At 48.1% G+C, this 27,566-nt stretch overlaps 1 protein-coding gene across 1 annotated transcript; it reads right to left on the bottom strand.

The window, feature by feature from the left end:
• Nucleotides 1-840: 840 nt before the first annotated feature.
• Nucleotides 841-25,665, bottom strand: TSPAN2 (tetraspanin 2). The gene is made up of 8 exons (XM_071578847.1): nucleotides 25,508-25,665; nucleotides 22,856-22,958; nucleotides 10,541-10,638; nucleotides 10,109-10,183; nucleotides 8,673-8,774; nucleotides 7,449-7,523; nucleotides 6,627-6,710; nucleotides 841-5,035 (listed from the first exon to the last, which is right to left on the bottom strand). The coding sequence occupies exons 1-8, from the start codon at nucleotides 25,574-25,576 to the stop codon at nucleotides 4,970-4,972; spliced, it is 672 nt and encodes a 223-aa protein (XP_071434948.1). The 5' UTR covers nucleotides 25,577-25,665; the 3' UTR covers nucleotides 841-4,969.
• Nucleotides 25,666-27,566: the final 1,901 nt, after the last annotated feature.

The following is a 27,566-nucleotide window of genomic DNA, read 5'->3' as shown; positions in this document are numbered from 1 at the left end:
GTTACAGGTAATTTCTGGTGGTGAGGAGTTTGCTATTCCAGTCTCAACACCCTTACAGAGCTGTGGCGTCCCAAGCTCTCAGCAAAGAGCTGCTGCTCTGTAGTTGGTGAACAGCAAAGGGAATGGCAGAAGAAATTGGGAAATAGGTATTTATTGGAGGAGAAGGCCCTAGCACAGGCTGGGCAGAGAAGCTGTGGCTGCCCCATCCCTGGGAGTGTCCAAGGCCAGGTTGGACAGGGCTTGGAGCAACCTGGGCTGGTGGGAGGTGTCCCTGCCCATGGCAGGGGTGACACTGGATGGGATTTAATTCCCCGGTGCTGCTGGTTTGGATCCCACCAGGTCCTGTCCTGGTGCTGATCCCGATCCTGGTGCCGATTCTGATCCCAGTCCTGATCCAGATGCCAATCCCGATCCCAGTTCCAATCCAGATCCCAATCCTGATCCCAATCCAAATCCTGATCCCAGTCCCAATCCCAGTCCTGGTCCCGACCCCAATTCCAATCCCGATCCCAGTCCCAATCCCAATCCTGGTCTCATCCCAATCCCGCTCCCAATCCCTATCCTGATCCCAATCCTGGTCTCGATTCCAATCCCGATCCCAGTCCTGACCCCAATTCCGATCCCAATCCTGTCTCAATCTGGATCCCAGTCCTGATCCCAATCCTGATCCCAATCCCTATCCTGATCCTAATCTTGGTCTCGATCCCAATCCCAGTCCCGATCCCAATGCCAGGCCCCCATCCCACTGCCCGCCCGAGCGCTGCTCTGTCCCCGGGGCACCCTTGGGCGCTCCGGCCGCGCGCGCCGCGTTCTCTCCGGGAGCAGCCGCTTATTCCAGGTTATTTTTATTAGGAAGACATTTCAGATTCAAGACACAAAGCCGATAAAACGCCACTTTGGGAGCACAGCGCAGGGAAGCGAGAGCTGTTTCAGACACAGAGCGAGTTTGTGGACGCTCTCAAAGACACCAAAGAGGTAATTCTGCCACGAACCGAAACGCCAGTTCTGCCCCAAATCCCAATCCGTGCCCTAAAAACATACACGTTATCCTGGAAGTGGTTTGTGCCTTGAAAAACCTCGTGGCTGGAGCACCAATAGAGAGGAAGAAGATTGAAAAGCTTTATTTATGTACATTTTCTACGCACAGCATCCAATGCTGTCAATCCATGGCCTCCAAAGGCTGTACAATATGGCATTTGAAGGCTTAAGATAACTCGATTTCCTTTTCAAGACACATGAAATGTATTTTGTTATAAAACTATCAGTATCAAGACAAGTGAAACAAGACTCTTCATTGTAGGGATGTCACAGGGCTGAGCTTCAGCAGCTCCCATGTGAGCTCTGCAAGGTCCCAAAACTGGCTGAGGTTTCCTGTGACAAACGAAGCTCCCACTGAAGTCAGTTACTTAGAAAAATTAGACAAGGGAAATGTGAACAAGGGTGTTTAGAGACATAATAAGGGCAACAATTTACATCCTTATGCTTTAGAACAAACTGTTTGACTGAGGAGAAGAAAACCTGTGTGATGTGCTTTCAGAATTATCACCTGGAGGGACCTGATCTTTTGTCTTTCCTCTGAAACAGGGTGCAAGGGGCAGGACTGAAAGGGCATTTCTGCTGCCTTATGTGGCAGTTACTGGGGCAGGGAAACAACAGCTGTGTTTGATGTCTCTTGATGAGTTAAAAAGACCTTCAGTTACCAAGATGCAGAGAAAATTACAATTATATTAAGCACCTCACAACAGCAGGAAACAACAAAAGACCTTTATCCCTGGATTCTGTTAAAGGCACCAGTTATATGAATAACATGTTGATTTCCAGCTTAATTTATACCAATAACTTAGAGAACTAAACCAGCAACAGGTAATGTTCTGTCCTGGCATGCAGTGCAAGTATCCCCTAGACCTAAATAACAGTAACCCTGGAGCTTGAGCAGTAATGCTCAGAAAAATAAATGCACTGTCCAGAGGAATCAAAAAACAAACCACAAACCCAAAACACTTCAGCAGAAAGTTCGGTGGCTCGAGTCTGAATTTATAGAAGGGGGTTTGTACCATTTTTTCCCTGTTTTCTTAAGGCACTGAGATGGTTTGGTACTTCTGGGGGGAGCAGGGGGCTGGGGAAGCAACAGCAGGTTCTGCAAGCTGCCTTTGCTCTCAGTGCATCTCAAAGCAGGAGTGGGCATCTTCCAACTTGCTCAAGAAATAATAGATAAAGAGGCAAACTCTGGTCCTATCATTGCATTCTGGTGCTACAAAGTTGAGGAATTAAACCCAATTATATGTAGATGTGTTTAAAATAAATAAAATACTGATGAAGGGCAGTGTAACAGAAGGAAACCTCTTTGTTTGCAATCACTGCAGGGCAATAATCTTGGAACCTGAACCACTGGCTGTGGAACCTTTGGCATGGGGCTATTTTTACTGCTTTTCCTGGAAAGCTGGCTGGCTCTGAGTGGCAAAAATGACACATGCACAGGCTGCTTCTTTCTGTCAGAACACACCCCAGCTGTGCCCTAACCCATTATCTCCTCAGAGCAGGACTGGTCTGAAGTCTCATCTGGACCTGAGAGTCAGGAATGGCTTTGTTGGTCTGAAGTCTCAGCCGGACCTGGGAGCCAGGAATGGCTTTGTTGGTCCGAAGTCTCAGCTGGACCTGGGAGCCAGGAATGGCTTTGTTGGTCTGAAATCTCAGCTGATCTGGGAGTCAGGAATGGCTTTGTTGGTCTGAAATCTCAGCTGATCTGGGAGTCAGGAATGGCTTGTTGGCTGCCTGAGAGACTGATTTCTAAGTTTCCCCCCGAGACCCTCATGGATCTGCTGCCAGTGTCATCCTCCCAGTCCAGCCTTCCTTAGGAGCAGGGCCCTATTTCTGGTCTGATTCTTGCAGAATAGACCCCAGTTTTTAATTGGCATCAATTGCTAATCAGCTGTGAGAGAGTGACACAAGCCTGACTCTTTTCTAACGTGTGATCTGATGTGTCCCTGCCAGCCTGAGGCTCAGCCTGGGCACTGCTCAGTTGGCAGTGCCAGCACTTGGTGCAGTGCCACAGCTTGGGGTTGGGCAATTTGAAAAGAGAAATCTATGGCAAAGACAGCAAGATGTGTCAGTGAAATGGAATACTTGGAGCAGCAGCACTATTTCCATTTCTGAAGTGACAGAGAAATGATGGGAGGACAGAGAAGTGATGGGAGGACAGAGAAGTGATGGGAGAACAGAGAAGTGATGGGAGTTTGAGGGTGTTTTTTTAAATGAGAGATAACTATCATGAAGGTGGTATATTCTACACAATCATGTCCACTAGAATGCACATATTTCCTGAAATCCCATTTCATTCCACTGTGTTTCAGCGAAATAAAGACCCCATGACTTGTAAGTGCCACTGAAATGGTCCAGGATGTCCAGTTTGACTGAACTCCCCACTCTGTGTGGAAAAACAGCATCAGAAATCTGAGCTGGTGACCAGCAGAGCCCCAGAGCTGCTGGGGGGATGTTGGTAGCAAAAAGCTGCTCTCTGAAATGGTGAATTATCTCAAGTAAGCCAAAACTTAAGAGATTCTGAGCCTTTGCTGTCATTTATTTTCCCCCTCTGGGGGACAACCTTTCTCCCTGTTAAGCTGGTTCAAAAGGAACATTCTCATATGAATAAATATGACAAATAGAAAAATAAAAATATAGAAACAAACGATGTAAACGCAAGCCCTGAGGTATTTCAAGCACACAGTGTAATTTTTATACCTGACAATGCAATCTCAAGGTGCCAGTAAGAAAACTTACTTTGTGGCTCTGTAAAAATGTCCCATCTTCCTTTCCTGCCTTGCCCTCCCCAAGAAAGGGCGAGAGGCTGAGGTAAGAGCCCCATGGAAGCTGTGATAGTCACAGAAGCAGAAACTGAGGATTTTAAAGTGCTGTGTTGTCTTTTTCTGACCATTTTCACTCTTGGTTTGGCTTCCACAGGCCATTTAGATTCTACAGAGATCTGACAAAGGGGCTGCTGTTCTGGGTCTGGGCTCCACTCCTGCACCAGTTTGAGGCTTTTGGGACAAAGGGGCTGCTGAACATGGATTTTAGTGGCCCCTTGAACTCCCAGTTGGGTTTTTTGGTGTATCTCAGGCTCCTTGGGAAGCTTAAGCACACTTTGCACTGCATTTGCTCCCAAATGACTGCCTTGTCTTGCAGCTTCCCACCTCTTTCCCCCTCTTCCTTTAGCCTGGATCTCCTTGGACATGTTTCCTCCCCCAGAGCTTTCTGCATTTGCATGAAGGGTCTAGTCCTAAAAAAAAAATAAATATCCAGTCTCTGCATGACAGTGAAGTCAGTGGGTCTACTCACATGAATTCAAGTTTGCTGGAGCAGGCCCTTAGGCATTAGTTATTTTTAAATAAAGTCCAATTTTATTAATTCTACTCTGTTTGGGCTTTGGGAAGAACAGTTACAAAATGGGTCATAGGTCTTAATTTTTACAACAGCATTTGTTCCTCTGCTAATTCTTGTCCAACAGGGGCCCAGTGTGAGAGGGTTCCAAGCCCTGTGTCCCTGTGGGAAGTGTAGATTCCTGCACAGGGAGACTCTGGATGCACACACAACATATTCCATATGCACATACTTACCCAGACAAGGTGCTGCACATCCAGGTACCTGCTCATGCATATAGACATTTGTAAGGAGAGAGATGCACGTGCTTACACGTGGAAACTCTTAATTGCACATATACAAACATTAAAAATCAAATTAGTCTTAGATGAACCTTTTGCATTTTTTCATTAAAAAGGACATTTTAAACCCCTTCTTTTGTTCACTTCAGTTTTACTGTAACTAATACAATTCACCTGATCACCTAACGGGCTCTTTTCCTCTCAGTATGTTAAAAACACTGATTAAAATGCATTACAATTATTAAATTGGGTAGAAGGGCACTTCTTGTAAGCTTGGTGTGGAACTGCTGGGCCCCAGCTGTGCAGGGAGAGCTTTAGATCATGTCCCGCGTGTTGCGGATGGCACAGCACAGGACCATGCTGAATATCATGCCAAAGATCTAGGAGAGAAGGGATGTGATTTAGGGATCCACTTTCACAACAGTTATAAAACAATCTGCATATCAGAACAATCTGAGCAGCGGCTGCTCCGCTCTACAACCCCCAAAACATCAGACAATTAACATGAAAGAGATTTCAGTGATCCTCAAAGCCAAGATTTTATCTGCTCCCGTTGGGTTCGACTGTTCTTTTTCCTAAATGTCAACTCCAGCATAACTGCCCCAAACATTAGTATTAACATAAATTTAACTGACATAATGACTGCAATTATTGGTATTATCCCCAGAATTGCACCACAAGGTTCTGAGTTTCAGGATGCTTTTACATGGAATATTATAGATGTTTGAGGGATTCCAGAGGGATCAGGTTCCTGGAGCTGGTGCTGAGTGTTATGGGGCGAGCTGAGCTCTTCTTACTGTGCTCAAGAGCAAGACTATACATTAAATATAAACCTTTACTCATGTCAGAGAACTAGTTAAATAGAGGGAATGATAATCCTGAGTGTTGCCAGAGTCTCCAGAAATAATTTTTTGGCCATATGTTGGTTCTCCAGAGCAGTTTGCAGTTCATTGCCAAGGATGGGAGATAAACCACTGAGCTCCATCCCCTGCTCACACATGTCCCTAAGGGAGGAGACAGCTGAGCTGTCACATGTCAGAAACAAGCACAGAAAAATACACAGGCACGTTTTTGCTGCTGAAGAGTTTGTTATCCTTCCATAATTTGTGTGAGTGTGAGGTGGGAGCCACAGGGGGGACAATCCCAGTCCATGCTGAGCAGTGAGATCATTAACTCTGTCCCACCCCATGCTGGATTTTTGGGGGCACCTTCATGTTTCACACACATCCCATCCCAGGATTGTTTCATCCCTGTTTCCCTGCTGAGGTTTCTGTAACCTACAGAAACCCTTGAGCTGCTTTGAGGTGTCCACATAACCCTGTGAACCTCCTGCTTTCCAGAGCACCTAAAGGGGTGTTTCTTTGCTAATATTTCCTAATATATTTCTTTGCTTTTGTGCTGCTGGTGGCTGAGTCTAAAGGAAACCGTGGCACAGATGGGCTGGGAAAGGCTTTCTGCTGAAACCTGGTGAGCTGCTGAATCCTTGGAACAGGGTGACATCTATTGGTCACAGCTCTGCCCTAGAAAATCTGCTTATAAACTGCCCTTCCCTCTGAACCAAAGCTCCAGCCAGCATTTTCCTAGAAAACCATTTCTGCAAATGGGAGGAACTCTCTGTGGATCCTAAAGGGTTCAAAGCATCAGCCTGAAGTTATTTTGGGATAGAGGAAGTGCTGCTATGGCTTTTCAGTTTGGTTCATGTGCACTCCACATTCCTACTGTGACAACAAAATAAGATTATTATTTCTTTGAATCCTGTTTAAGGACAAAAAAGAAACTGGTAAAACACAGTCACACAGGTGGGCACTGATGTGGCCAATTCCCAGAGAGAAGAGACACTGGAAGTGACTGGAGGAGACACTGGAAGTTACAAAATTAGCTGCACATTTTTGGAATCTCATCACTTGCTACAAAACACCTTTCACAAAGCTTTGATAAGGGGCAGAGATTTGAAAACATGGCTTTACTCACTGTGACACCAGCAATTGCAATCCCAACAATTCCAACCAAATGCAGTTTACTATTAATTACATTCTGAATTTCAACCAGGCAGTTCTGTTAAAAAAAAAATGGAAAGATTTTTTTTTTTTTTTACTCTTAGAAAAATTATATTCCAACCACCTCCATTAACTGTTCTCAGTGAACAACATAGACAGGAAAAATATTACAGTCCCCATCCTAATTGCTGCATCTAAGCCTTGTGTTTTGTTGGGCAATTTCCACACATATTCCCTTTTCTAGTGAGACATCTGTACCTTCTGCCTGTACAGGCTGAGATGTACAAGTGCTTTTCTTACACTCAGTTTTCCCTAAATTTAAAGCCTGTTTTATAACAGGCTATGCCAAATCAGGAGGTTTGTGGCTTCACTTTGACACTGTGCTCACAAACAGATTCCTTAAACACAGAAATAGCAGAAATATCCTTTTTAAGCCCAGCAAAGTCTCTGGTCAGGAGGCTCCTTGCATGACTAAGGGAGGCACTTGCCAAAATTCAGCCTCCCTGGGGCTCTTCATTTGGGCTCCTGTCCTGTCATCTCCCTCTCACTTTTCCTTTCAGATGATATAATATTGTCTGAGCTACAAACAGCCACAAAGAGCTTTCAGAACTGAGGGCAACGTGACCTCCAACTTATTTCTGCCTCCAGTCTGCTCCATTTCAGAAGGAATTTCATAAAGAATTTCATGCTGGAAAGCACAAGGTTCTTCCTTTCTTTTAATTACAGAATGTCTCCAGTTTTACAAACCAATTGACATGAAAAAGTGATTAGAACAAGCAGGACAGAAGGGACTTGCCTTTGGCAGCTGGATATTCTCTGGGCAGGGTAATCCCACTTGTTGTTCCACGTTCCCTTTGCCACAGCACTGGAGCTAAACGAGAGAGAGAGGAAGAATCAAAGAGGAGGAAACCACAGACTGTTTCATACTGAAAGTTGCTACTTTCATACTCAAAATGAGTCAATGAACAGCTAAAAAATAGAATCAGCACAGATCAAATAATAAGTTTATTCCCTGTGTTAACCACTGCCTCTGGTAGAGTTCCAGCTGTGTGGGACAAAACTCTCAAAGATGAGTTTCAGTTGTCTGAGGCCACAAGAAACAGGCAAATTTGTATTAACAACAATGTCCAGAAGGGATTTTTATTACAAAGCAAACCAGTGGATTTGGGGAAAGCAGAGCCCTGGTTTACAAGGAAACAGGAGTTGTTAAAGGGAGAAAGCAGAAAGTTCAAGTGTCACACACAGAATTTTGGGCAGTGCACAAAAACTGCAGCAGAGAAAGCTGGAATTTTATTTCTGACACAACATCGTGCTGGGTTTGGAGACAGTAATAAATCAGTGTTTCAGAGGGTTTGTTTTTCCTGTTTGCCTATCTCCCAGAAAATGCTTGGAATTCCTCTTTGGGTCAGAAATAACAGCTATGGGACCAGGACAAAAGGGTCTGAGGTTGTGAAATGTTTGTTCAAAAGAACGTGGGAATGGCTGGAAGGAGCAGCAAAGCTTGGGCTTGATCTCCGTGGGAGGCAGTGCAGATACAGGATGGACACAGCTCTGAGCAAGTCACAGGTTCTGACTCTGGTTCAGACACTTTTTGGGTGGCCTGAACTGTGTCACACATGGACTTTTGCTTCTTTACCTACTTTGTTCAGGATCTGCCACACTGGAGGTCCTGGGCCACAGGTCACTTTTTCTCTGACAAATGCAGAGATTCAGACATTTCTCCTTCTCTCTGCATTTGGGAGTTTTTATTCTTGGATTTTAACACAAAAAAGTGCCTTGATAGTCATCTCCTCTGCACAAAAAAGACCAGAAGCATCAGGAATGTCAAAGCTTGGCCAGTGGCACGTTCAAAGTGAGAGATCCAAAACCCAGAACTCTGACAGGGACCTGGGCTGGGAGCCTCTGGCTGCATTTTAAGTCCACTCAGTTCTCCTCTTTCATACCTCAGTGGGAGGAATTCTGGGTTCTGATGGGTGAGGTGACAGCAGAGCAGTCAGGTGACAGTTTGAGGGGTACTCACAGCCACGTGGTAGCGATAGATGGTACTGTTGACCTTCCCCACTGGGTTTTTCATGTAGTCATCATAAGCATCTTCATAGATCTTCTGGGCTTCTTGTACAGCCTGCAGAAATCAGACTTTCCAAATGAGTGGCAAATCAATCATAGAATCACAGAATTGATTGGGTTGGAAAAGACCTCCGAGATCATCAAGTCCAACCCTTGGTCCAACTCCAGTCCCTTTACCAGATCATGGCACTCAGTGCCACGGCCAAGCTCAGCTGAAAAACCTCCAGGGATGGGGAATCCACCCCCTCTCTGGGCAGCCCATTCCAATGCCTGAGCACTCTCTCTGGAAAGAGTTTTTTCTGATCTCCATCTTCAATTTCCCTTGGCAGAGCTTGAGCCCATCGTGCCCCCTTGTCCTATTGCTGAGTGCCTGGGAGAAGAGACCAACCCCCACCTGGCCAGAACTTCCCTTCAGGCAGTTCCAGACAGTGCTGAGGTCACCTCTGAGCCTCCTCTTCTCCAGGCTGAACACTCCCAGCTCCCTCAGCCTCTCCCCACAGCACTTGTGCTCCAGTCCCTTCTCCAGCCTCGTTGCTCTTCTCTGGCCCCGCTCCAGCCCCTCAATCTCTTTCCTCAACTCAGGGGCCCAGAACTGAACACAACACTCAAGGTGTGGCCTCCCCAAGGCAGAGTCCAGGGGAAGGGTCACTGCCCTGGGCCTGCTGGCCACGCTAGTTTTGATCCAGGCCAGGATCCCCTTGGCCTTCTTGGCCACCTGGGCACACTGTTGGCTTCTGCTGAGCTTCCTGTCAATGAGTACCCCCAACCCAGTGCAGGCTTCCAACTTGTGTCATCAGCCTCCAGGGTAGGAAATCGTGCCTGGTAAACAGGTACCATGATTGGAAAGACAGGAGGTTTTGTGGCCTGGTGGAATTCAGAGAGGCAGAATGTTCCTAGGCTGCATTCTGTGTTTGGGTTAAACACTGGTTAAAACTTGGTTCTAATAATGTCAAGGTCATGGGTTCAATCCCTTATGTGGGCCCTTGACTTAAGAGTTGGACTTGATGATCCTTGTGGGTCTCTTCCAACTCAGAACAGTCTGTGAATACATAGTCTGAATACACAGACTGTGAACTAGAGCAGTAACTGTTAGCTGGGGAAGTTCAGTGCCTGAATTTGTTTGCCCTTTGCCCAAGCAATGCCCTCTTTTCACACAGTTTCACCTGTGGAGGGAAGGTTCAACCACACCTATAGATTTTCTTTAAGAGAGTGGGGAAAACCTGAATCCTGTTCCTGTGATAACACAGAAGACTCCAGAGAAGAATGTCAGAGAGTCCACCAAGGAAAAGTCTCCTGGGAATTTTCCCTCTGCCACAGCCAGGCTGTGGGTCAGTCAACACTGGATCCATACTCACCCCAGCTGGACTTTAGGGGTGGTTTCCTACTTACCACTTTCTTGCCTATAAAGGCAAATACTCCAGCAGTGACTTCAGCTGCAAATATCACCAACAAGCAAGCGAAGAACTGTGGAGGAAGGAGAAGATCTCACATGAATATACCTCATCCTTCAGCCCCTGGTCCTTGCCCAGAGCAACACCCCACAATGACACAAAGCTGGTGGGCAGGGTCTGGACAGAGGTGTCATTTCTTGTCAGGTGGAGCTTCAGGAAAGACAAAAGGTAATTCCAGGGAATGTATCACAAGGGACAAACCAGGAAACTCCTTCCTGAGGCAGCTCTGCAGTAGCAGGGTAGCTACAAAGGCTGGGTCAGCCATTAAAAGGACATAAGACCTTTCAGACATTTCCACTGCTGACACCAAGCTCTGAATGCTTTGAATGATTTTCCTGCTCAGCCCAGGCCCAGGAAACCCTTTACTCACTGCTCCAAGCAAGCACTGAGACTCCCTTGCTGCTCCACAGCACCCGAAAAATCCAACTGCAGACATGATGGCCCCTGCTCCCACCAGCACGTAGAGCCCTGGGGAAAATCAGAGACAGGGACAAAATTAGGAAGGTTTCTCCTCCCAAAGCCTGCCACCCATTTCCTCAAACCCACAGATTTCCAGGTAACAAGGTCTCTGGCTTTCACAAAGAATGGTGATTGCACAGGAAAGTTTCTCTCTCCAGGAGAACAATGATTTGTAAGAATTCTTGGTGTGACTTCCACCTCCCAAGATTCCCTGTCCCAGGGCAGGAATAACATCCCCCACACCACTCAGAACCCCCTTACACCTCTGCAGTGAGGAATATCAGGCAGAAAAAAGACCAGCATTGCATGAGGACCTATTTCTGGGGAACCTGGGGCTGGAAATATGCTGTTCTGCTCAAAGGCACTTGGGAGATGCCAGTGCAGCCCCATCCACAGCTGAGATTCAGGACTTTGGCTGCATTCAGAACTTGACAGGACTAAAGTGTAGGGGTAAATGGAACAGCATTCACCCCTGCCCCCTGTGAGACTGCAAGCAATGCATTCAGTGGTTGTTGTCTTTTGGCTTGGTTTGTTGTTTGTTTTTTTTTTAATGACCTTTATCTAGGACAAAAGGAAACCAGAGCCCAGAGTTTTTCTTTCCTCGCTTGAGAAGGTACATTTTTTGACAGCACATCAGTTCCTGTGGGGCTCAGCTCTCAGCAGGCCACAACCTTTGGGTCTGTGCCTTGTCCCTGGTGCCACATCAGTGCCATTCTTGTCCTTGCCTTGTGCAGGAACGTGCAGGACACACAGAAATTGCTGTGCAGGGAAATCAGGTTCCCTTTCCCCTGCTCAGCCCTGGGAGGGGACAGGGAGGTGCTGCCTGTGCTCACTAGAGGGCACAGCAAGCCTTTGCTCCCAGCCTGGACTGTGGAAACTTTAATGAGAACCTTCAGCATGCTCATACACCAATTTAAACGTTATTTTAACTCTGACCCAGGGTTAGCAGAGCTGCTGACATTTACTGTTAGCAGGCCTTGGGTAACCCAGACTAGAAAGCCCTACCAATGGCAGAAAAATATAAAAAATATAAAAATAATCAATATTTAAGTGCAGAGCATCCAGTTATACAAACTCCTGCCCATCACTGTCCAGTCTCTCTGCATCAGTCAGGTGTCTACCCCAGTTATTGGGATCCTTCTCCCCTCTGTCCTTCTGCCTCAGCTGGCTATGGATTCCTGCTGAGAAATAAATTCTGCCAATAGCAATAAAACAGGTATAATATTATGATTTCTGTGGTGCTGACTGTGCTGGCAGTTCATACTCTGTGTTTTCTACATTTTTAATATTCAGCAGCCTGATTCTTCAAGCTGATACTTGTACACACATTCACAGCACTGGATTTTACTGATGTACAAAAATATCTATTTATGGCTCAGGAGAGAAAGGGCAGCTCTTGTGGCAGATGAATTGGAGAAGAGAAACAAACCCCTCTCTCAGGTGCACAACCTGCTGCTCAGCTGCCAAACCCCAGCACTGCCATTTCCTCAGCTCTCCATGGTGACAAAAGCAACTACAAAGAGGTTTCCTGGAGGTTTTCTGTCTGTCACTCCCTGCTCCAGTCCTTGAAATTACTTCTCAGGCAGAGATATTTTTGAATAAGGAGTCAGGAAAGGATTTTCCCCATTTCTTTTCATTATTTCCATCTAGGACAGACTCAGCTCTGTGAGCCCCAGGGGTGAGACCCCTTTGAGGGGTTTGGATTTGCATTTGTCAGAGAACCAGCCTGAACATTTCACTCTCATGACTCACAACTGAACCACCACCTCGAGCAGAACTTCCCTTTTAAGGCTGTTACAGGAAGAACTCACAGAGCTCACTAAACAAAGCTGAGCCAGCCAGGCCTTTAAATCCACCTCCCTCCACCTCCTGCTCAGCAAAGCTCATCCATCCCACTCTGTCCTTTCTCAGCCTGGCACTACCAGTTGCTCAGAGAGTTATTTCTAGATGGGAAATAGTGATGGCACTTAAAATTTCCACCAAAATAAAGGTATTTTTGCTTGTCTGCTATATATACACACATGTAATCTCTCACACACTTGTGATTTTGGGGCCAGGAGTTGGACTCCATGATCCTTGTGGGGCCCTTCCAACTCAGAAGATTCTGTGAGACATGAAGAGCAGCTTGAATAAAATCCAAAGGGGCCAATCTGTTCCTGAGTTTGCCCTGTGAGGTTTCCCAGCACCCAAACCCAGGTTTGTTCAGTGGAAGGTGAAAAGTGTCAGAGCAGAAGATGCAGAAACACCCTGGGTGGTGTAAGTTCAATAAGGCCAAGGGCAGGTCCTGCCCTTTGGCCACAACAACCTCCTGCAGTGCTCCAGGCTGGGCACAGAGTGGCTGGAGAGCAGCCAGGCAGAGGGACCTGGGGGGACTGAGGGACAGGAAGCTCAACAGGAGCCACCAGTGTGCCCAGGGGGCCAAGAAGGCCAATGGGATCCTGGCCTGGATCCAAACTAGCGTGGCCAGCAGGCCCAGGGCAGTGACCCTTCCCCTGGACTCTGCCTTGGGGAGGCCACACCTTGAGTGTTGTGTTCAGTTCTGGGCCCCTGAGTTGAGGAAAGAGATTGAGGGGCTGGAGCGGGGCCAGAGAAGAGCAACGAGGCTGGAGAAGGGACTGGAGCACAAGTGCTGTGGGGAGAGGCTGAGGGAGCTGGGGGTGTTCAGCCTGGAGAAGAGGAGGCTCAGAGGTGACCTCAGCACTGTCTGGAACTCCCTGAAGGGAAGTTCTGGCCGGGTGGGGGTTGGTCTCTTCTCCCAGGCACTCAGCAATAGGACAAGGGGGCACGATGGGCTCAAGCTCTGCCAGGGGAAACTGAAGTTGGAGATTAGAAAAAAATTCTTTTCAGAGAGAGTGCTCAGGCATTGGAATGGGCTGCCCAGAGAGGGGGTGGATTCCCCATCCCTGGAGGTTTTTCACCTGAGCTTGGCCGTGGCACTGAGTGCCATGATCTGGTAAAGGGACTGGAGTTGGCCAAGGGTTGGACTCGATGATCTCGGAGGTCTTTTCCAACCCAATCCATTCTATGATTCTGTGATTCTAAGTATATGAGTCAGGGATGTGGCATTTCTTTTCCTAGTGGGCTGTACACAGCATGGTAAGAAAGATCACCTCAAATTCTTAATAAAAAGAGACCTAAACTCTAAGTGGGACTTAAGAGAGAAAAGAAAAAGGGCACACATGGCTTAGAATCACAGCCTGAGCTAAAGCCATCCTGCAGTGAGAGCCATCCTTAGCTCACCAGTGCAAATCCAGCAATTTGGTGGGTTTAATGTCATAATAAACATTGTTAGCCAATAGTGTCATGTGTGAGAAGTAACTGAGCTTCCCTGAAACCCACTCCCTTCCACAAAGCAGGATGGAAAGCAGAGCCCTAATCAGCTTCTATTCATTAGCACTTCCATTGTAAAACACAAATCCTTGGCATGGCCTCCAGTTTGGCATCGACAGCACAGCAGGGAAACAATGAAAGGCACAAAATGGAACATGTCTGAGAGCTAGAAAGGGACACAAAAAGGTTCCCCACAAAGCTCAACATGGCAAAAAGGCATGTGTGAGTCAGATCAAGGCAGAGAGATGGTTTTGGTGGATGGAGAATGAGGAGAAGACTGTCCAGCTGCAGCTTTTTGTGCAGCAGAAGGAAAAAAAGTACAAGGTAGAAAGGAAGCAAATGTGTTTGTGGCCTGTGTGAAATTCTCTCTCATCTCTTCTTGCCTCTGTTCATTTCCTGCAGTTTGGGCACTTTGATCTGTGTGAAGAGCAGAGAAACTCTGACACTGTGTCTGTCCCTTGGCAGAACAGGAGGAGAGAAAGAAGGACTGAGAGCACTGAGAGCAGGAACATTCCACTGAGGAGGGCAGGGCTGGACCTGCCACCTGTGACTGCACAACTCAGGAGGATTTACTGCACGGGAGCCACAAACAAGCCACTCTCAACCCCTGAATGCAAAGGGATGGACAGGCACATTCCAAAGATTCAAATCCATGTGCAAATCCAACAGAAAGTGGGTTGATCTGAGCAGACACAGCTGGGGCAGCAAAGACTGTGAGAGGTTCTGGAGGAAACAGGGGCTTCTTGGTGACCACAAGAGGATGAGGAGCAAAGTGTTCTTCACTTCGAACTGGGGATTTCTGGACAGAGCCCATTCTCTTGACCTTTTTTGGTGAGGAAATATTGAGGTTTGGGGGTGGTGATTTGTTTGTTTTCCTGTGCAAAGACACCCCCACACATGGACTTTTATAGCTGTGAAGAGAAATGAAGACTTCTCCTTTTAGCAATGAGTCAAGTGAGAGAACACCTGATAACAAATTGATTTCCCTTCTGGCTCTAAAACAGGGGGAAGCTCCTTCTTCAGCCATTGTCTTTTTGCAAAGCCATCGTGTCACTTTGCAAAGGACCAATTTGGAAAGCAACAAAGCATCAGCTTTTCTGTATATTTGATTTTCTGATTCATCCCCTGGGGAAAATCATTATTTCCTGAAATTGTCACATGGGGGTATTCCCTGTGAAAAGTCCAACAGGAGAGATTCCCATTTTCTGGCAGATTCTGCTTTGTGATTACAAGGGGAATTGAAAAGTTCTTTGGCGATCTCAGAGCATCCTGTGGCTCCCAAGAATGAAGAATGGCAGATCCACAGCTCAGCAGAGCTCTCTGGACTGGCATTTGTGCCCATGGCACAGAGTTCTTCCCTAAGAGACTGTTCCTTCTGGACATGGGCACTATCCCTTCCAGGGTTCTATTGGAGACAGAGGATCTACAAGTGTGAAGAGGCATCTCGAGAAGGATTGAGGACATCCTGTGTCTTATTCCTGGATGAACAAACCCCCTGTGATTGGCAGTGATACAAAATTCCCTCCTTTTAGACCAGGTGGAAGAGAAGGATGGAATTTTATAGCTGCTGACTGCAAAATGCCTTTATGTGTGTCAAGAGCGAGGGAAGGATCAGCCAAGGCTGGGAGAGATCTAATTTCAGAGTCTGGAACAGAACCCACACCCCAAAGTGCTTTTTGTTTGTTTGTTTGTTTTCCCCCAAACCTTCCTGAAGGTTTTGAGACACAAATCCCTGCCTGGAGCCTCGTGAAAGAGCAGGAGCAGACAGAGCCACACTGTCTCTGGCTGGCTTTATTTCACAGGGGTTTCTTGTTTACCTGGCTGCAAGGGTCACTTTCCATTTGAAATAATTCTCCTTTTTTTAAATTTATTTTTCTCTGGCTGAGTAAATAACAGTGAACAAACCACCAACTGTTCCTACTCCAGTGAGAAAACAAGCAGCTCTGTTCTTGGGGTGAGGACCCAGAGGCAGCAGTGGCAGCAGCCCCAGAGCCCAGACAGGACCTGGAGGGATTTTCCTGAGGTTGTGTGTCCCTCACAGCCCAGGAGACAGATGTGCTCCTTCCCAGGAGGTCTGAGGCTCTCCAGCCCCCAGGAGAGCACCAAGGAACCTGCAGTACAGACACACTCTTGGAAAATATGAGGAACACACGTAGGAGTTGGAAAGAACTGGCCAGACAGGGACAGTTGTGTGTGTGGCACTTGGCAGCGAAGGCAGTTTCTGAAACAGGCTTGTTACCAGAGATTTCCATTGTATATTTATCTATAAAATACTGGAGAAAAGCTGCAGAGGCCTCTGAAGGAAGATGGATTTCTGGAGGTTTGGAACATACCCTTAATTTGAGCATAATGGATGTATATGAATAACATCTTGTGTGAATTCAACAGGGATTTGGTGGTTAATCCTCCCAGAACCACAAAAGCATTACAGACACCAGGCAGTTTGGAGGCTTCTGCTGCTGCCCAAATGCTGAATTTCAATTTAAAAGCAGCCTCACTGTAATGTAACATCCCAGTTACTTCCTCTCCTTTCCCACAGAACACCAGCACTTGTTACATTATTTTGCTCATAGGGGTCTCCCAACCCAAATAATCCCATCCCAATGGCTCTGCCAGTGTCTGACACCAAAATCAGGTGTAACCAACACACCTCACCAGGCTGAGCTGTGCTATCCTGGCTGAACTTCCCAGAATCCTCTCACAATGGATTCTACAGTTTAGTGATGTGAAGAGTGGGAAAAACTTCATCATATGGGAGTTATTCCCAGTGCACACAATGATCATAACCTTGTCAAAGCCTTAGTGCTGTTTCTGGTGTCACTGTACCCCCTTTGAGCAGAGCCACTGAGCATTCAGGGCACTGGAAATGGACACAATGACATTAAGGTTTTTCAATTGAATTCCCATTTCCTCTCTTAATAAGTCCTGACATTTATATGCCTTTTTGACTGCAGTTGGTTGGCAAGAACAACTGCCAGTGAGCCTAAGATCATGTTCCTGTGTGGTTAGAGCTCATTTAAAGCCTGTCACTGTTTATTCTGCTTACATTCTCTGCTGCCACTTGCATCACTTTCCTTTGTTGATTCTGTATTTCATCTACCTTTGTAATAGTCACTTGGTATTCTGAAATCCACTCCTGATTCTCTGCAATCCCCTCTGGAATAGGACACCCTGAATAATCCTGTGTATATTAAAACCAGCTCAATCCAAACCCTCTCTGTAGATGCTTTTGAACTGACGCACCCCCAAAAAGCTTTTTGGTTGTTGTTTTACTTTTTTTCCCAGCTGACAAAACACTTTCCTCTTAATGGCTTCAAGAGTGGCCATTTCAAATGTATTTACAGCTCTGTCAGAATGAAACACAGCACAGGATATTTCTCCTGGGATATAATGGGTTATGATGGTTTGGTTATTTTCTAGAAGCCACTTTAGAGACTGGAATTTAGAGGAGAGCTGGTCCTTGTGGGAAAAAAAAGCCTGAGCATGCCTGGAGTGTAATGTGCTGCTCCAGTGAGGAATCTCAGAATCATGGAATGGTTTGGGTTGGAAGGGACCATCTCATTCCACCCCCTGCCATGGACAGGAACACCAAAACTTGTCCAGCCTGACCTTGATCAGTTCCAGGGATGGGGCAGCCACCGACAAGGGAGGAGAAGAGGGTGTGTAAGAGAAGGAAATGATGCAACTGTGGGTTCAACAGCTGCTGCAGATGGGACTGAGTGGCTTTTAGGTAGTTACAGCAGAGAGAGGAGAGTGGGAGAGGTCACCCAGGAGGACAATTTAATAGGGAAAAAGCACACAGTGCATTATCATCCTTAAGTGATTCATTTAAAACCAGCCTCCTGAACATCAGCATGTTGCAAATATAAACCAATCAAGCCAAGTTTGGTCAGAATTGCCTTTTTTCTTGCCTTTATTCTGTCAGAGGCAATGCTGACTCTTAGGAACTGCTGCAAGGTTTCATGGCCCACCACAGAGACCGAGAACTTTAAATCAACTTTCATTGTGAGTAAGTTTTTTTTCAGGGAGTGGTAGTGATGGTGTCATGTTTTTCAAGCCAATTTCTGGTGCAGCAGCTTCCGTTTTTCACCCAGGGCCATTATCAGCCTGTTCTAACCACCCTTCCTGAGCAGCAGCACAACACAAGATGACTGGAAGAAAGACAAACTCATGGCTTAAGTCTTAAGTACAGACTGAAAGCCTCTCCAAGAGAAATGATGCCAGGACTATCTGGTGATATTGCACCTCTACAGAGGCTGCTTTGCCAACAGCTCTTACTTTAAAGGCTGGTGGAGTTTAAGAGGTTACGGATTTAGGAGAGAAAACACAGTTGACTAAGAATACAGTGCCTGACTCCAAAAGACATGAATAGAACTAGAACAAAGCAAGGCACAGGAGCAGAGAACTGCAGTTTACATGGATTTAACTGCTGGCCAACTCCTGTTTGTATGGGCATCCTCTACTATGGAGAAAAACTACTAATATCCTTCAACTCCAGACATGACTTCATATCCTAAGGCATGAGCCATCTAAGTGTACCTTCCAAAGCCAGAAGGATCTCTCAGTGCTCTCACAGACCCCAAGAAAAAGCCACAACCACCCTGAAAGTTTTGTCCACAACTGGTTTGGCCCTGGTGAATGCCTGGACTGCAGATTGGATCATGGAACTGAAACAAAGAGAACACGACAGAGCAGGAGGGTTGGGAGCTCTGGCTGTGCAGGAGAAACAACGTTTTAGGGCTGAGAAGTGTCACCCAGATTGGTTCATTCACATTCATCAGGTTTTGTTACCGTTCCTGATGGGGCTTGGTGGATACATACACTTCATTTTTATTGTTGCTGGCAGTGATGGGACCCCCTGCACTTCATTTCTTAGGGATGCAAAGAGTTTGTCCTTCATGTTGCCCAAGGAACCAGAGCAGGTTTTGCCCTTTATCCACCAAAAGCAGAGAGGGGAGAAAACAGCCTGAACTAACCCTTAAAAAGTCGCTGTGTTAGTTTTAACTTCACAAAAGCCCCACTTGGTCTGTGCTGCTGTGCCTTAGGTGTTTTCAAAATTAAGAACAGCACTACTACAAGGAATTAATTAAGGGCCAGTTGTGAGACAGCAGTGCTGACACCCTGGGTTCACACAGGCTTCTGTTTCCTTCTGGTTGTTGCAGACTTTCCTTGGTACAGGAGTCTCAAGAAGGATGAGCAACCCGAGGGAATTCCCTTTATTGTACAGATCTTTCCTCCATCTGATCAGCACAGGGTCACAGACAAGCCCTGTGGGGGAGAGGCTGAGGGAGCTGGGGGTGTTCAGCCTGGAGAAGAGGAGGCTCAGAGGTGACCTCAGCACTGTCTGGAACTGCCTGAAGGGAAGTTCTGGCCAGGTGGGGGTTGGTCTCTTCTCCCAGGCACTCAGCAATAGGACAAGGGGGCATGATGGGCTCAAGCTCTGCCAGGGGAAATTGAAGTTGGAGATCAGAAGGAAATTCTTTTCAGAGAGAGTGCTCAGGCATTGGAATGGGCTGCCCAGAGAGGGGGTGGATTCCCCATCCCTGGAGGTTTTTCAGCTGAGCTTGGCCGTGGCACTGAGTGCCATGATCTGGTAAAGGGACTGGAGTTGGCCCAAGGGTTGGACTTGATGATCTCAGAGGTCTTTTCCAACCCAATCCATTCTATGATTCTGTGATTCTATGATTCTAACTCAGATAAAAGAGGAAACTGCCAGCCAGGGACCTTTGCTGGAATTATCCTTTTTCTTTCATTCTTTTTTTTCTCAACTACAGCAACAAGAGGAATTTATGAACTGTACCAGAGCTGAACTGCAGTTAAAGGGTTGGACTCGATGATCTTGGAGGTCTTTTCCAACCCAATCGATTCTATGATTCTATGATTCAAACAGGGAAGCCACAGTTTTGCCTCATCACTTGGAGCACATGCACCAAATCTGTACTATGAGATGGAGTAACATAAAAATACTGTCCCACAGTAGCAGAAACCCCCAAACCTGGGGAGCTGCAGGGAGAGCATGTCCAATTTTAGAAGTCTGTTCCTGTGTCAGATAAAGTGGACAGACTCTGTGTGGGTCAAAGAGTTCCAGCCCTTTCTGCTGTAGGATTTTAACTGCAATCTGCAGTGGGGAATATGGATCACCAAACACAAAACCACAAGCAACAGAAAACTGAGAACACAGATGTGCTTGCCCTCAGCTCTCCAACCAACACAAACAGCTCAGTGGCTGGAAAAGATGAACAGGCCTTGTTGCCAAGTCATGGCCCCAACTATTCCAGGGGCAGAAAAGGCAGCTGGACTGCTGGTAAAGAGCAAGGCTATTTAAGGAGACTCACTCTGGCCTAATGGAAAATGCAAGGATAGAATTATCAATTATTTTAAACTAAACCAACATTTCAGCTCCAGGAAAAAAGCCATCACAAGGAAGCACAAGGAGAAGCTGGTTAGACTGGGCTGGCAGCTCAGGGCGGGTACAGAAAGAGCAGAATGTGCTGCTGTTTGGAAGAAAGAAAATTAATTGTTTTCCAGAAGATGGTGATTCTGGATAATTTCACCCTACAGAACAAACTCTGAATGCACCTGCACTGCTGTTCCAAGCAACAGTGAAAAAAGCTGATGTGATCACAGGGCTTGGGTTATCAAAAGGCAGCCACAAAAACTGATCAGTGGAACACAGATGAAGAAATTACTTTTAGATATTCAGCTATATGCTTATATTTCAAATCACACTGCTGGGCTGCCTTCTCTTGCAGCCCTCAGGGCAGCTGCTCCTTGTGTGCTGCACAGTGTTCCATATTAAGAATTCCTGTGTGGAATTCTGGCTGTCACCCAGGAGGCAAACACAGAGAGCCAAACAAACAACAGTCCCAGGGCCCCTGAGAAAGGCCCAACACACAACTGGCAAGGGGGACTCCAAGCTGGAACCAGGAGAGGCAAAGCTCTTCAGCAGGACCATCAAGTGCAGCTTTGTGTGCTCAAACCCCCCAGTGACTGAGCCTATCCCTGTCCTTCTGCCTCTGCCTCAGCCCCAGACTGTTCACAGCCCCAGCACAGCTGCCCCATCAGATGCTCAGAAGTCACAGCAGAATTTAACATGATTTGCAATGAGGGAGGGCAGCAAAAATACTCTGGTTTTCTTTCACAGGAATTCTCTGTCCGGTGCTCATTACAAAAAAGGGCAAAAACCTTCACTTTAGAATCCAATCCAAAGTGCAAGTTTAAAAGAATTCCGAACATCTCCGTGCCCTGTTCCTCAGCATTTCCTCTGCTCACAGTTACACATTTCAGCAGACAGCTCTATAAATATGTGTGGCTGCCCAATAGTTCAGTGTCATGGGCTGTGAGGCAACTTTGACAAGAAGGTTCCCCAGGACTTCCCAAAATTAACAGCTTTGAACAATTTTGTAATTCCTGTTCAGGACGGAAGAACATTGAAATACACACACACCAAAGAATATCTTGTTTACAGAGTGTGTCCCACTCTGCACTGTGCTGCTTATTCACAGCACAGGATGGATTCATTTCTGGCTTCCAACAAACCAACAGCACTTGATTTTGAAGGTCAGAACATCTTTCTGTCTTGTTTACTCTCCTGGGACAAACCTAAGTGGATGAGGCAGGGAAGAATTCCAATACACAGCAGAGGAAATTCAGCAGGTATAAACTGGATCTGGAAATGAAGTTGGTGATCTAATGTGGAAGAGAAAAATAAATCACACCTCCTGGCCCTCAGTGGAGGTGCTGCAGGGTATTTAACAATAAAACCTCAGGTCCCAAACAACATTTTTGTCTGGATAGTTTTATTCAGCCTCACAAAATCACATGGAAGCTTTGCTGGACACCACACTCTCCTCTCCCCATGTATTCCCACAGAGCTCTGTGTCTCCTGCCTGGCTGCACGTGCTCAAGAGGCTTGGGTTGGCACCCTGGTGGATCTGAGTCAAAGCCTCCACTAAGAGAATCAGAGTATTTAAAGTAACTGGACAATATTGCAGGGATGGCACTGCAGGGACACCTCGGGGCAACTCCCAGGCCTTCCACCCTGGCAGAGTGGCTTGATGGACAAGGCAGGGCTGGGAATTCATTCACACTTGGCATTTGTAGATGGCAAAAATGTTTGTACCAATTGGATTTTACTGAGTCAATCTCCAGAGGTGATGGATTAAACAGAAAAAAAAACCCTGACTTTTCTGCTGTAAAGACACGTTTCAGTTGCCAGTGGCAGGGAAATGCAGTTGCTGGCAGTCCCAGACAGCTGCTATTTAAAGGTGTCTGTAGATACATAACACAGGTGGCATTTCCAGAAAACCTGCCTGGAAATCCTAGGGAGAAACAAATTATCTTAAATGCTAAAATTAGAAGTGACTAATACCAGACTTGTGGACTTGAGGAACTAGTTGGTTCCTGCCTGGTTTGGACAAAGAGCTCCTGAGATGACCAGGTAGTTTGAATTTTCAGCTGTGGAGGGATTTGCTCTGATCCTGAGGTTTGTGTGCCTGAAGTATCAGCAGTGCAGACACAGAGACAACTGGTGAGCAAAATTTTACTGCTGCACTGGCCCTGGGAACACTCTGAAATGACACTTGTTTTGTTGGCTGGCAGCTGCACAGAAGGAAGGATCTGTTGGTGAACCCCACGAGTCTCTGACCTGCCTCACCTTCTATTCTGAGAGTATTAGCACAATTCACTTAGGATAGTGAGGACTGGATCAAATCCAGGAGAAGGGATTAGTTTGGTCTAAGGAAGTGGATGCCAAGCAGAGAAAAGTCAGAAGCCACCACACACATGGCACACACAGAATGTGTAGTTCAGGCCAGGAATTGTTGACCTTCATACAATTCAGTCCATCAGATGTGTCACCTGCCCCAGGACTGCCCTCCCAGGCACTGTGACTTACCCATGAAGAAATACTCTGGAGACTTCTTGTCTGTAGCAAAGTCTGCCATGGCCCCACCGAAGCGCAGCCACAGCCCGAAGGCGATGACAGCCAGACCTGCCAGCTGCAACACAAACACACCAGTCAGGACTGCAGGAACAAACAGCTGCAGGGCACCACAGAGGTGTCCTGGCACCTTGTGCCTTCTGGAAATCCCACAGCTCAGGATGGCATCATCAGGACATTCAGGGAGCATCTGCCAGTGTCTGGTAACAACAAATTCCTGTCAGAGTGCGGTGTGTGCTGGTGGTTCAGCTCTTCAGTGTGGTGGTGCTTCTGAACTTACTAGTGGCTCTCAAACCTTGTTAAGTCTATTAGTCATAAAAACTTGGCCTGCCTTGCAGCAGGAAATGGAGTCAGGCAGGGGACCCCCAGCAGAACTAGGAGATAAAAGGATTGTTACAGGTACAGTCCTTGGAGCACAGAAATTACACACTAGTGATGGATGCTGCCAAATGGAAGGGAAAATTCTCTTTAATGTGAACAAGACCAGGTCACAAGGGAGCGTCAGGGCATGTTGGTTGAGGAGAAAAATTTGCAGTCAGTGGTCTCAGCCCCACCACATGCCAGAGAAATAATCAGCCCCCTAGGCTGTGTGTCCTGCAGACACCTCCAGCATCCCTCAGACACCTCCAGCATCCCACAGACAGCTCCAGCATCCTCTAGGACCAGTGCTGTGTGTCCTGCAGACACCTCCAGCATCACCCAGACAGCTCCAGCATCCCACAGACAGCTCCAGTGTCCCTCAGACACCTCCAGCATCCCACAGACAGCTCCAGCATCCTCTAGGGCCAGTGCTGTGTGTCCTGCAGACACCTCCAGCATCACCCAGACAGCTCCAGCATCCCACAGACAGCTCCAGCATCCTCTAGGGCCAGTGCTGTGTGTCCTGCAGACACCTCCAGCGTCCCTCAGACACCTCCAGCATCCCTCAGACAGCTCCAGCATCCCACAGCACCAGAGCTGTGTGTCCTGCAGAGAGCTCCAGCATCCCACAGGACCAGAGCTGTGTGTCCCACAGCACCAGAGCTGTGTCCTGGCAGACAGCTCCAGCATCCCATGGGATCAGGCCCAGTGTCCTGCTGCTGTGCTGCTGGAGGCCCAGAGCCTCGGTCTGTGGCTCCTGCACAACCTGGCCGAGGCTCCCAATCATCTGCTGCTTCCCATGCCCATACCAGCCTGGCATGCTGCTTTTCCAACCTGTCCTGCATTGCCTGGCACTTGATCCATGTGGTACGATCTCCCAAAGCCCAGCTGGAGGGCTTGGGCTCGTGGCTTTCCTCCCAGATGTGTCCCAGCAGAGCATGAGGGTCCCCTGCCACCCTGTCACAGCCCGGGGACCTCCCTGCTGGCAGGGGCTCAGCTTTGGGCTGCCCTGGCAGTTTGGGATGAACGCCCCAGCCAGCTGAGGAGATGGTTTCTCCCATCTCAGATAACAAAACACAGTAGTTGTCGCTTTTGAGAAACAAAGAACACAAAGCTTTGTCCTTCTGCTGCCCTGCAGCTGCAGCTGGGCAGCATCACTGCCCCTCCGGCCCGAGCACAGCAGCGCTGTGTCCCCGGGGCGCGCAGCGCTGTCACCAAGAGGCGACAGCATTTGCTTCAACTGCTTCAAGCATAAAGGACACAAAAGCCCCAAAACTGCTCGCTCCGGAGAGGCTGAACAGGATGACTTTGTGACTTCTTTTAAAAGAACCCAGTGAATCAGAAGGAAAGAAAAAGACATTTAAGAAGACAACGTTGCTGATTGTTTCCCAGCGTGAAAAGCTGGGAAGCTGAAGGGAGGACAGAGCGTGAGGGAAAGTGAAAGAGAAAAGAAAGCGTGAATTCAGCTGTGCTGTGGAACTGTGAGACTATTGAAAAGGTGCAATGAGGGGAGAACGGGCACAGCGCTCCTTGAATCTCCTGGGGGTGATGCGAGGACTTTCTCTTAGGATGAACTTGTAAACTTGGCAGCTGCTGGCTCACTGTTTGAAATGACATCAGTGAAAACCACCGTGATGCTGTGAAATGTTCCGCCGCAACCCACGGCACGGGGTGCTGGGAGAGCCTCTCCCGGCCTCCTCCGTGGTTGCCGGGGCGATGGCCACGGCTTTAAATCATCACTTAAAGCGGAGCTTGTCTTTTCCCAGCAATGCCATCTCACATCAAATCGCTCCTTTCCCAGGCAGAGCCGTGTCCCCATGGGAGCCAGGAGGAGTGGGCAGCGCTGGCCGGGCGCTCTCCCTGCTCCAGTCCGGGCAGCCCATCCCGCAGGGCTCCTCGGAGGGACCCCCGCCCGGGACCTCTGCCCTCCCACTGGGAATGCCCCTGGGGATGCCCCGGGGACTCCCGCTCGGGGTCTCCCGCCCTGTCCCCGGGGTGCCCCCGGGACCCCCACCCTTCTTCCTTGAGATGCCCCTGGGGATGCCCCGGGGACTCCCGCTCGGTGTCGCCCGCCCTGCCCCGGGATGCCCCCGGGACCCCCGCCCTCCTTCTGGAGATGCCCCTGGGATCCCCTCGGACCCCCGCCCGAGCCTCCCGCCCTCCCCCCGTGGATGCCCAGGGCGATGCCCCCGGGCACCCGCAGCAGGTGCCCCTGCCCGGCCCGGCCCGGCCGCGCCCGGCGCTCACCCAGAAGGTCAGGTTGAAGATGAAGAGCAGGATCTTGATGCAGCGCATCCCCCCGCGCCCCGCGCCCATGGCGGGCGCCGCTCCGGCAGCAGCTCCCGCAGCTCCTCGGCCCCGACTCGCCGGCGGGGCGGCCCCGGGGGCAGGTGCGGGGCCGGGCGGGGCTGCCCGGGCGGATCCGCCGACCTGGACCCGCCCCGGGGCGGACTTTGTGCCCGGCGCGGTGCCCGGGGGTTCCCGCAGCCCGGGCGGGGCCGGGGAGCGCCGTGGGCTGTGCCCGGGGCTGTGCCCGCCCGGCTCGTAAAACCCCTCTGGGCATCCCGTGTGGCTCCGGGAAAGGCTTTAAATGCCTCTCGGATGCTGCGGCTGCTGCCCACGATGAGCAGCATCGAGGATTTGATGTCGGTGCTCCTTACAATATGCTCACACTCATAAGCTAAGTTCATTCTCCAATCACTAACCCTTTCACTCTGTTCTCTACATTAAACCCAAAATGTTGATTCTGTTGTCAGAATCTTAACAGGTTTCTCCTCTTACAATTTTTTTTCAGCTGTTGTTTTCCTTCACTCCAAAGCTGCCTGGAGGGCTCTGACAGAAGAGTACAAGGTTGAGTCGCTGGAAATGTGGGGTTTCTATGTTAAATATTTCCTCTCAATATTAACTAATAAAACATTTTTCCCTGTTTTTTGCTCTATTAATAACTATATAATTTTACCTATTCATGTTGTTCTCATATTTAGAATCCATTTTCCTGAAGTGTGTATGAAAACAACTCAAAAAGGCGTAGGAAAAGATGTTTGGTGGTGTTATTTCAAATTACAACCCTCTAATGATGCAGAAATACCAAAGGATGTTGGAGGCGGTTTCCATTTTCACTCACTTTGCTATTTATTTTCATCTGCATTAAAATCTGGCAGCATTTTGGGAAAATCATCCCAAATAGTTTATTTGAATTGCAAAGGCAGCGTTTAATTAATAATTTCTCATTTCATTTGCAATGAAACACACTTTATTAGTGGGGGATTTTTTTAGAGAAGCATTCAACCCACCTTATGGCTCTAAGTAAAACCCTACAATTTGCCTTTTTTGCTTCAGTGTTGCTGTGCCAGTTGACATTTCTCTATCATCCAACCTAACCCTGCTCTGACACAATTCCAGGCCATTCCCTGGTCCTGTCCCTGGTCCCACAGAGCAGAGCTCAGTGCCTGCCCCTGCTCTGTCCCTCCCGAGGAAGTTGCACCTGCACTGAGGTCTCCCCTCAGTTTTCTCTTCTCCAGCTGAACACACCAAGTGCCCTCAGTGTCCTCACACTTCCCTCCAGGCCCTTCCTATCTTCATTGCCCTCCTTTGGACACTCTCCAATGGCTTCATATCTTTATATCGTGGTGACCAAAACTGACCTCAATATTCAAGATGAGGCCATCCTTGTAAATGGCAAGTTGAATGTGAGTTAGCAGTGCCCTGGCAGCCCAGGTGGGCACTGTGTCCTGGGGGCATCAGGCCCAGCATCACCAGCTGGTGAGGGAGAGGATTGTCCTGCTCTGCTCTAAACTGGGATGGTTCACCTCAGGCACTCAGCAATAGGACAAGGGGGCATGATGGGCTCAAGCTCTGCCAGGGGAAATTGAAGTTGGAGATGAGAAAAAAAATCTATACAGAGAGAGTGCTCAGGCATTGGAATGGGCTGCCCAGAGAGGGGGTGGATTCCCCATCCCTGGAGGTTTTTAAACAGATTGGCCGTGGCACTGAGTGCCATGATCTGGTAAAGGGACTGGAGTTAGCCCAAGCGTTGGACTTGATGATCTCGGAGGCCTTTTCCAACCCAATCAATTCTGTGATTCTAAGTCCTGGGACCAGCTTGGGTGCCACAATGCAAGAAGGATGTAAAGCTGTTGGGCAGTGTCCAAAGGAGGGACAAGGGGATGGTGAAGGGTCTGGAGGGGAAGGGTACGAGAAGTGGTTGAGTGCACTTGGTTTGTTCACCCTGGAGGAGCCTGAGGTCAGACCTTATCGGGGTCTGCATCTCCTCCCGAGGGACAGCGGAGGGGCAGCTCCGATCTCT

This window comes from Pithys albifrons, chromosome 28 (assembly GCF_047495875.1).
Source record: "Pithys albifrons albifrons isolate INPA30051 chromosome 28, PitAlb_v1, whole genome shotgun sequence".
NCBI lineage: Eukaryota > Metazoa > Chordata > Aves > Passeriformes > Thamnophilidae > Pithys > Pithys albifrons.
This window is presented reverse-complemented; position numbering and strand designations above follow the sequence as displayed.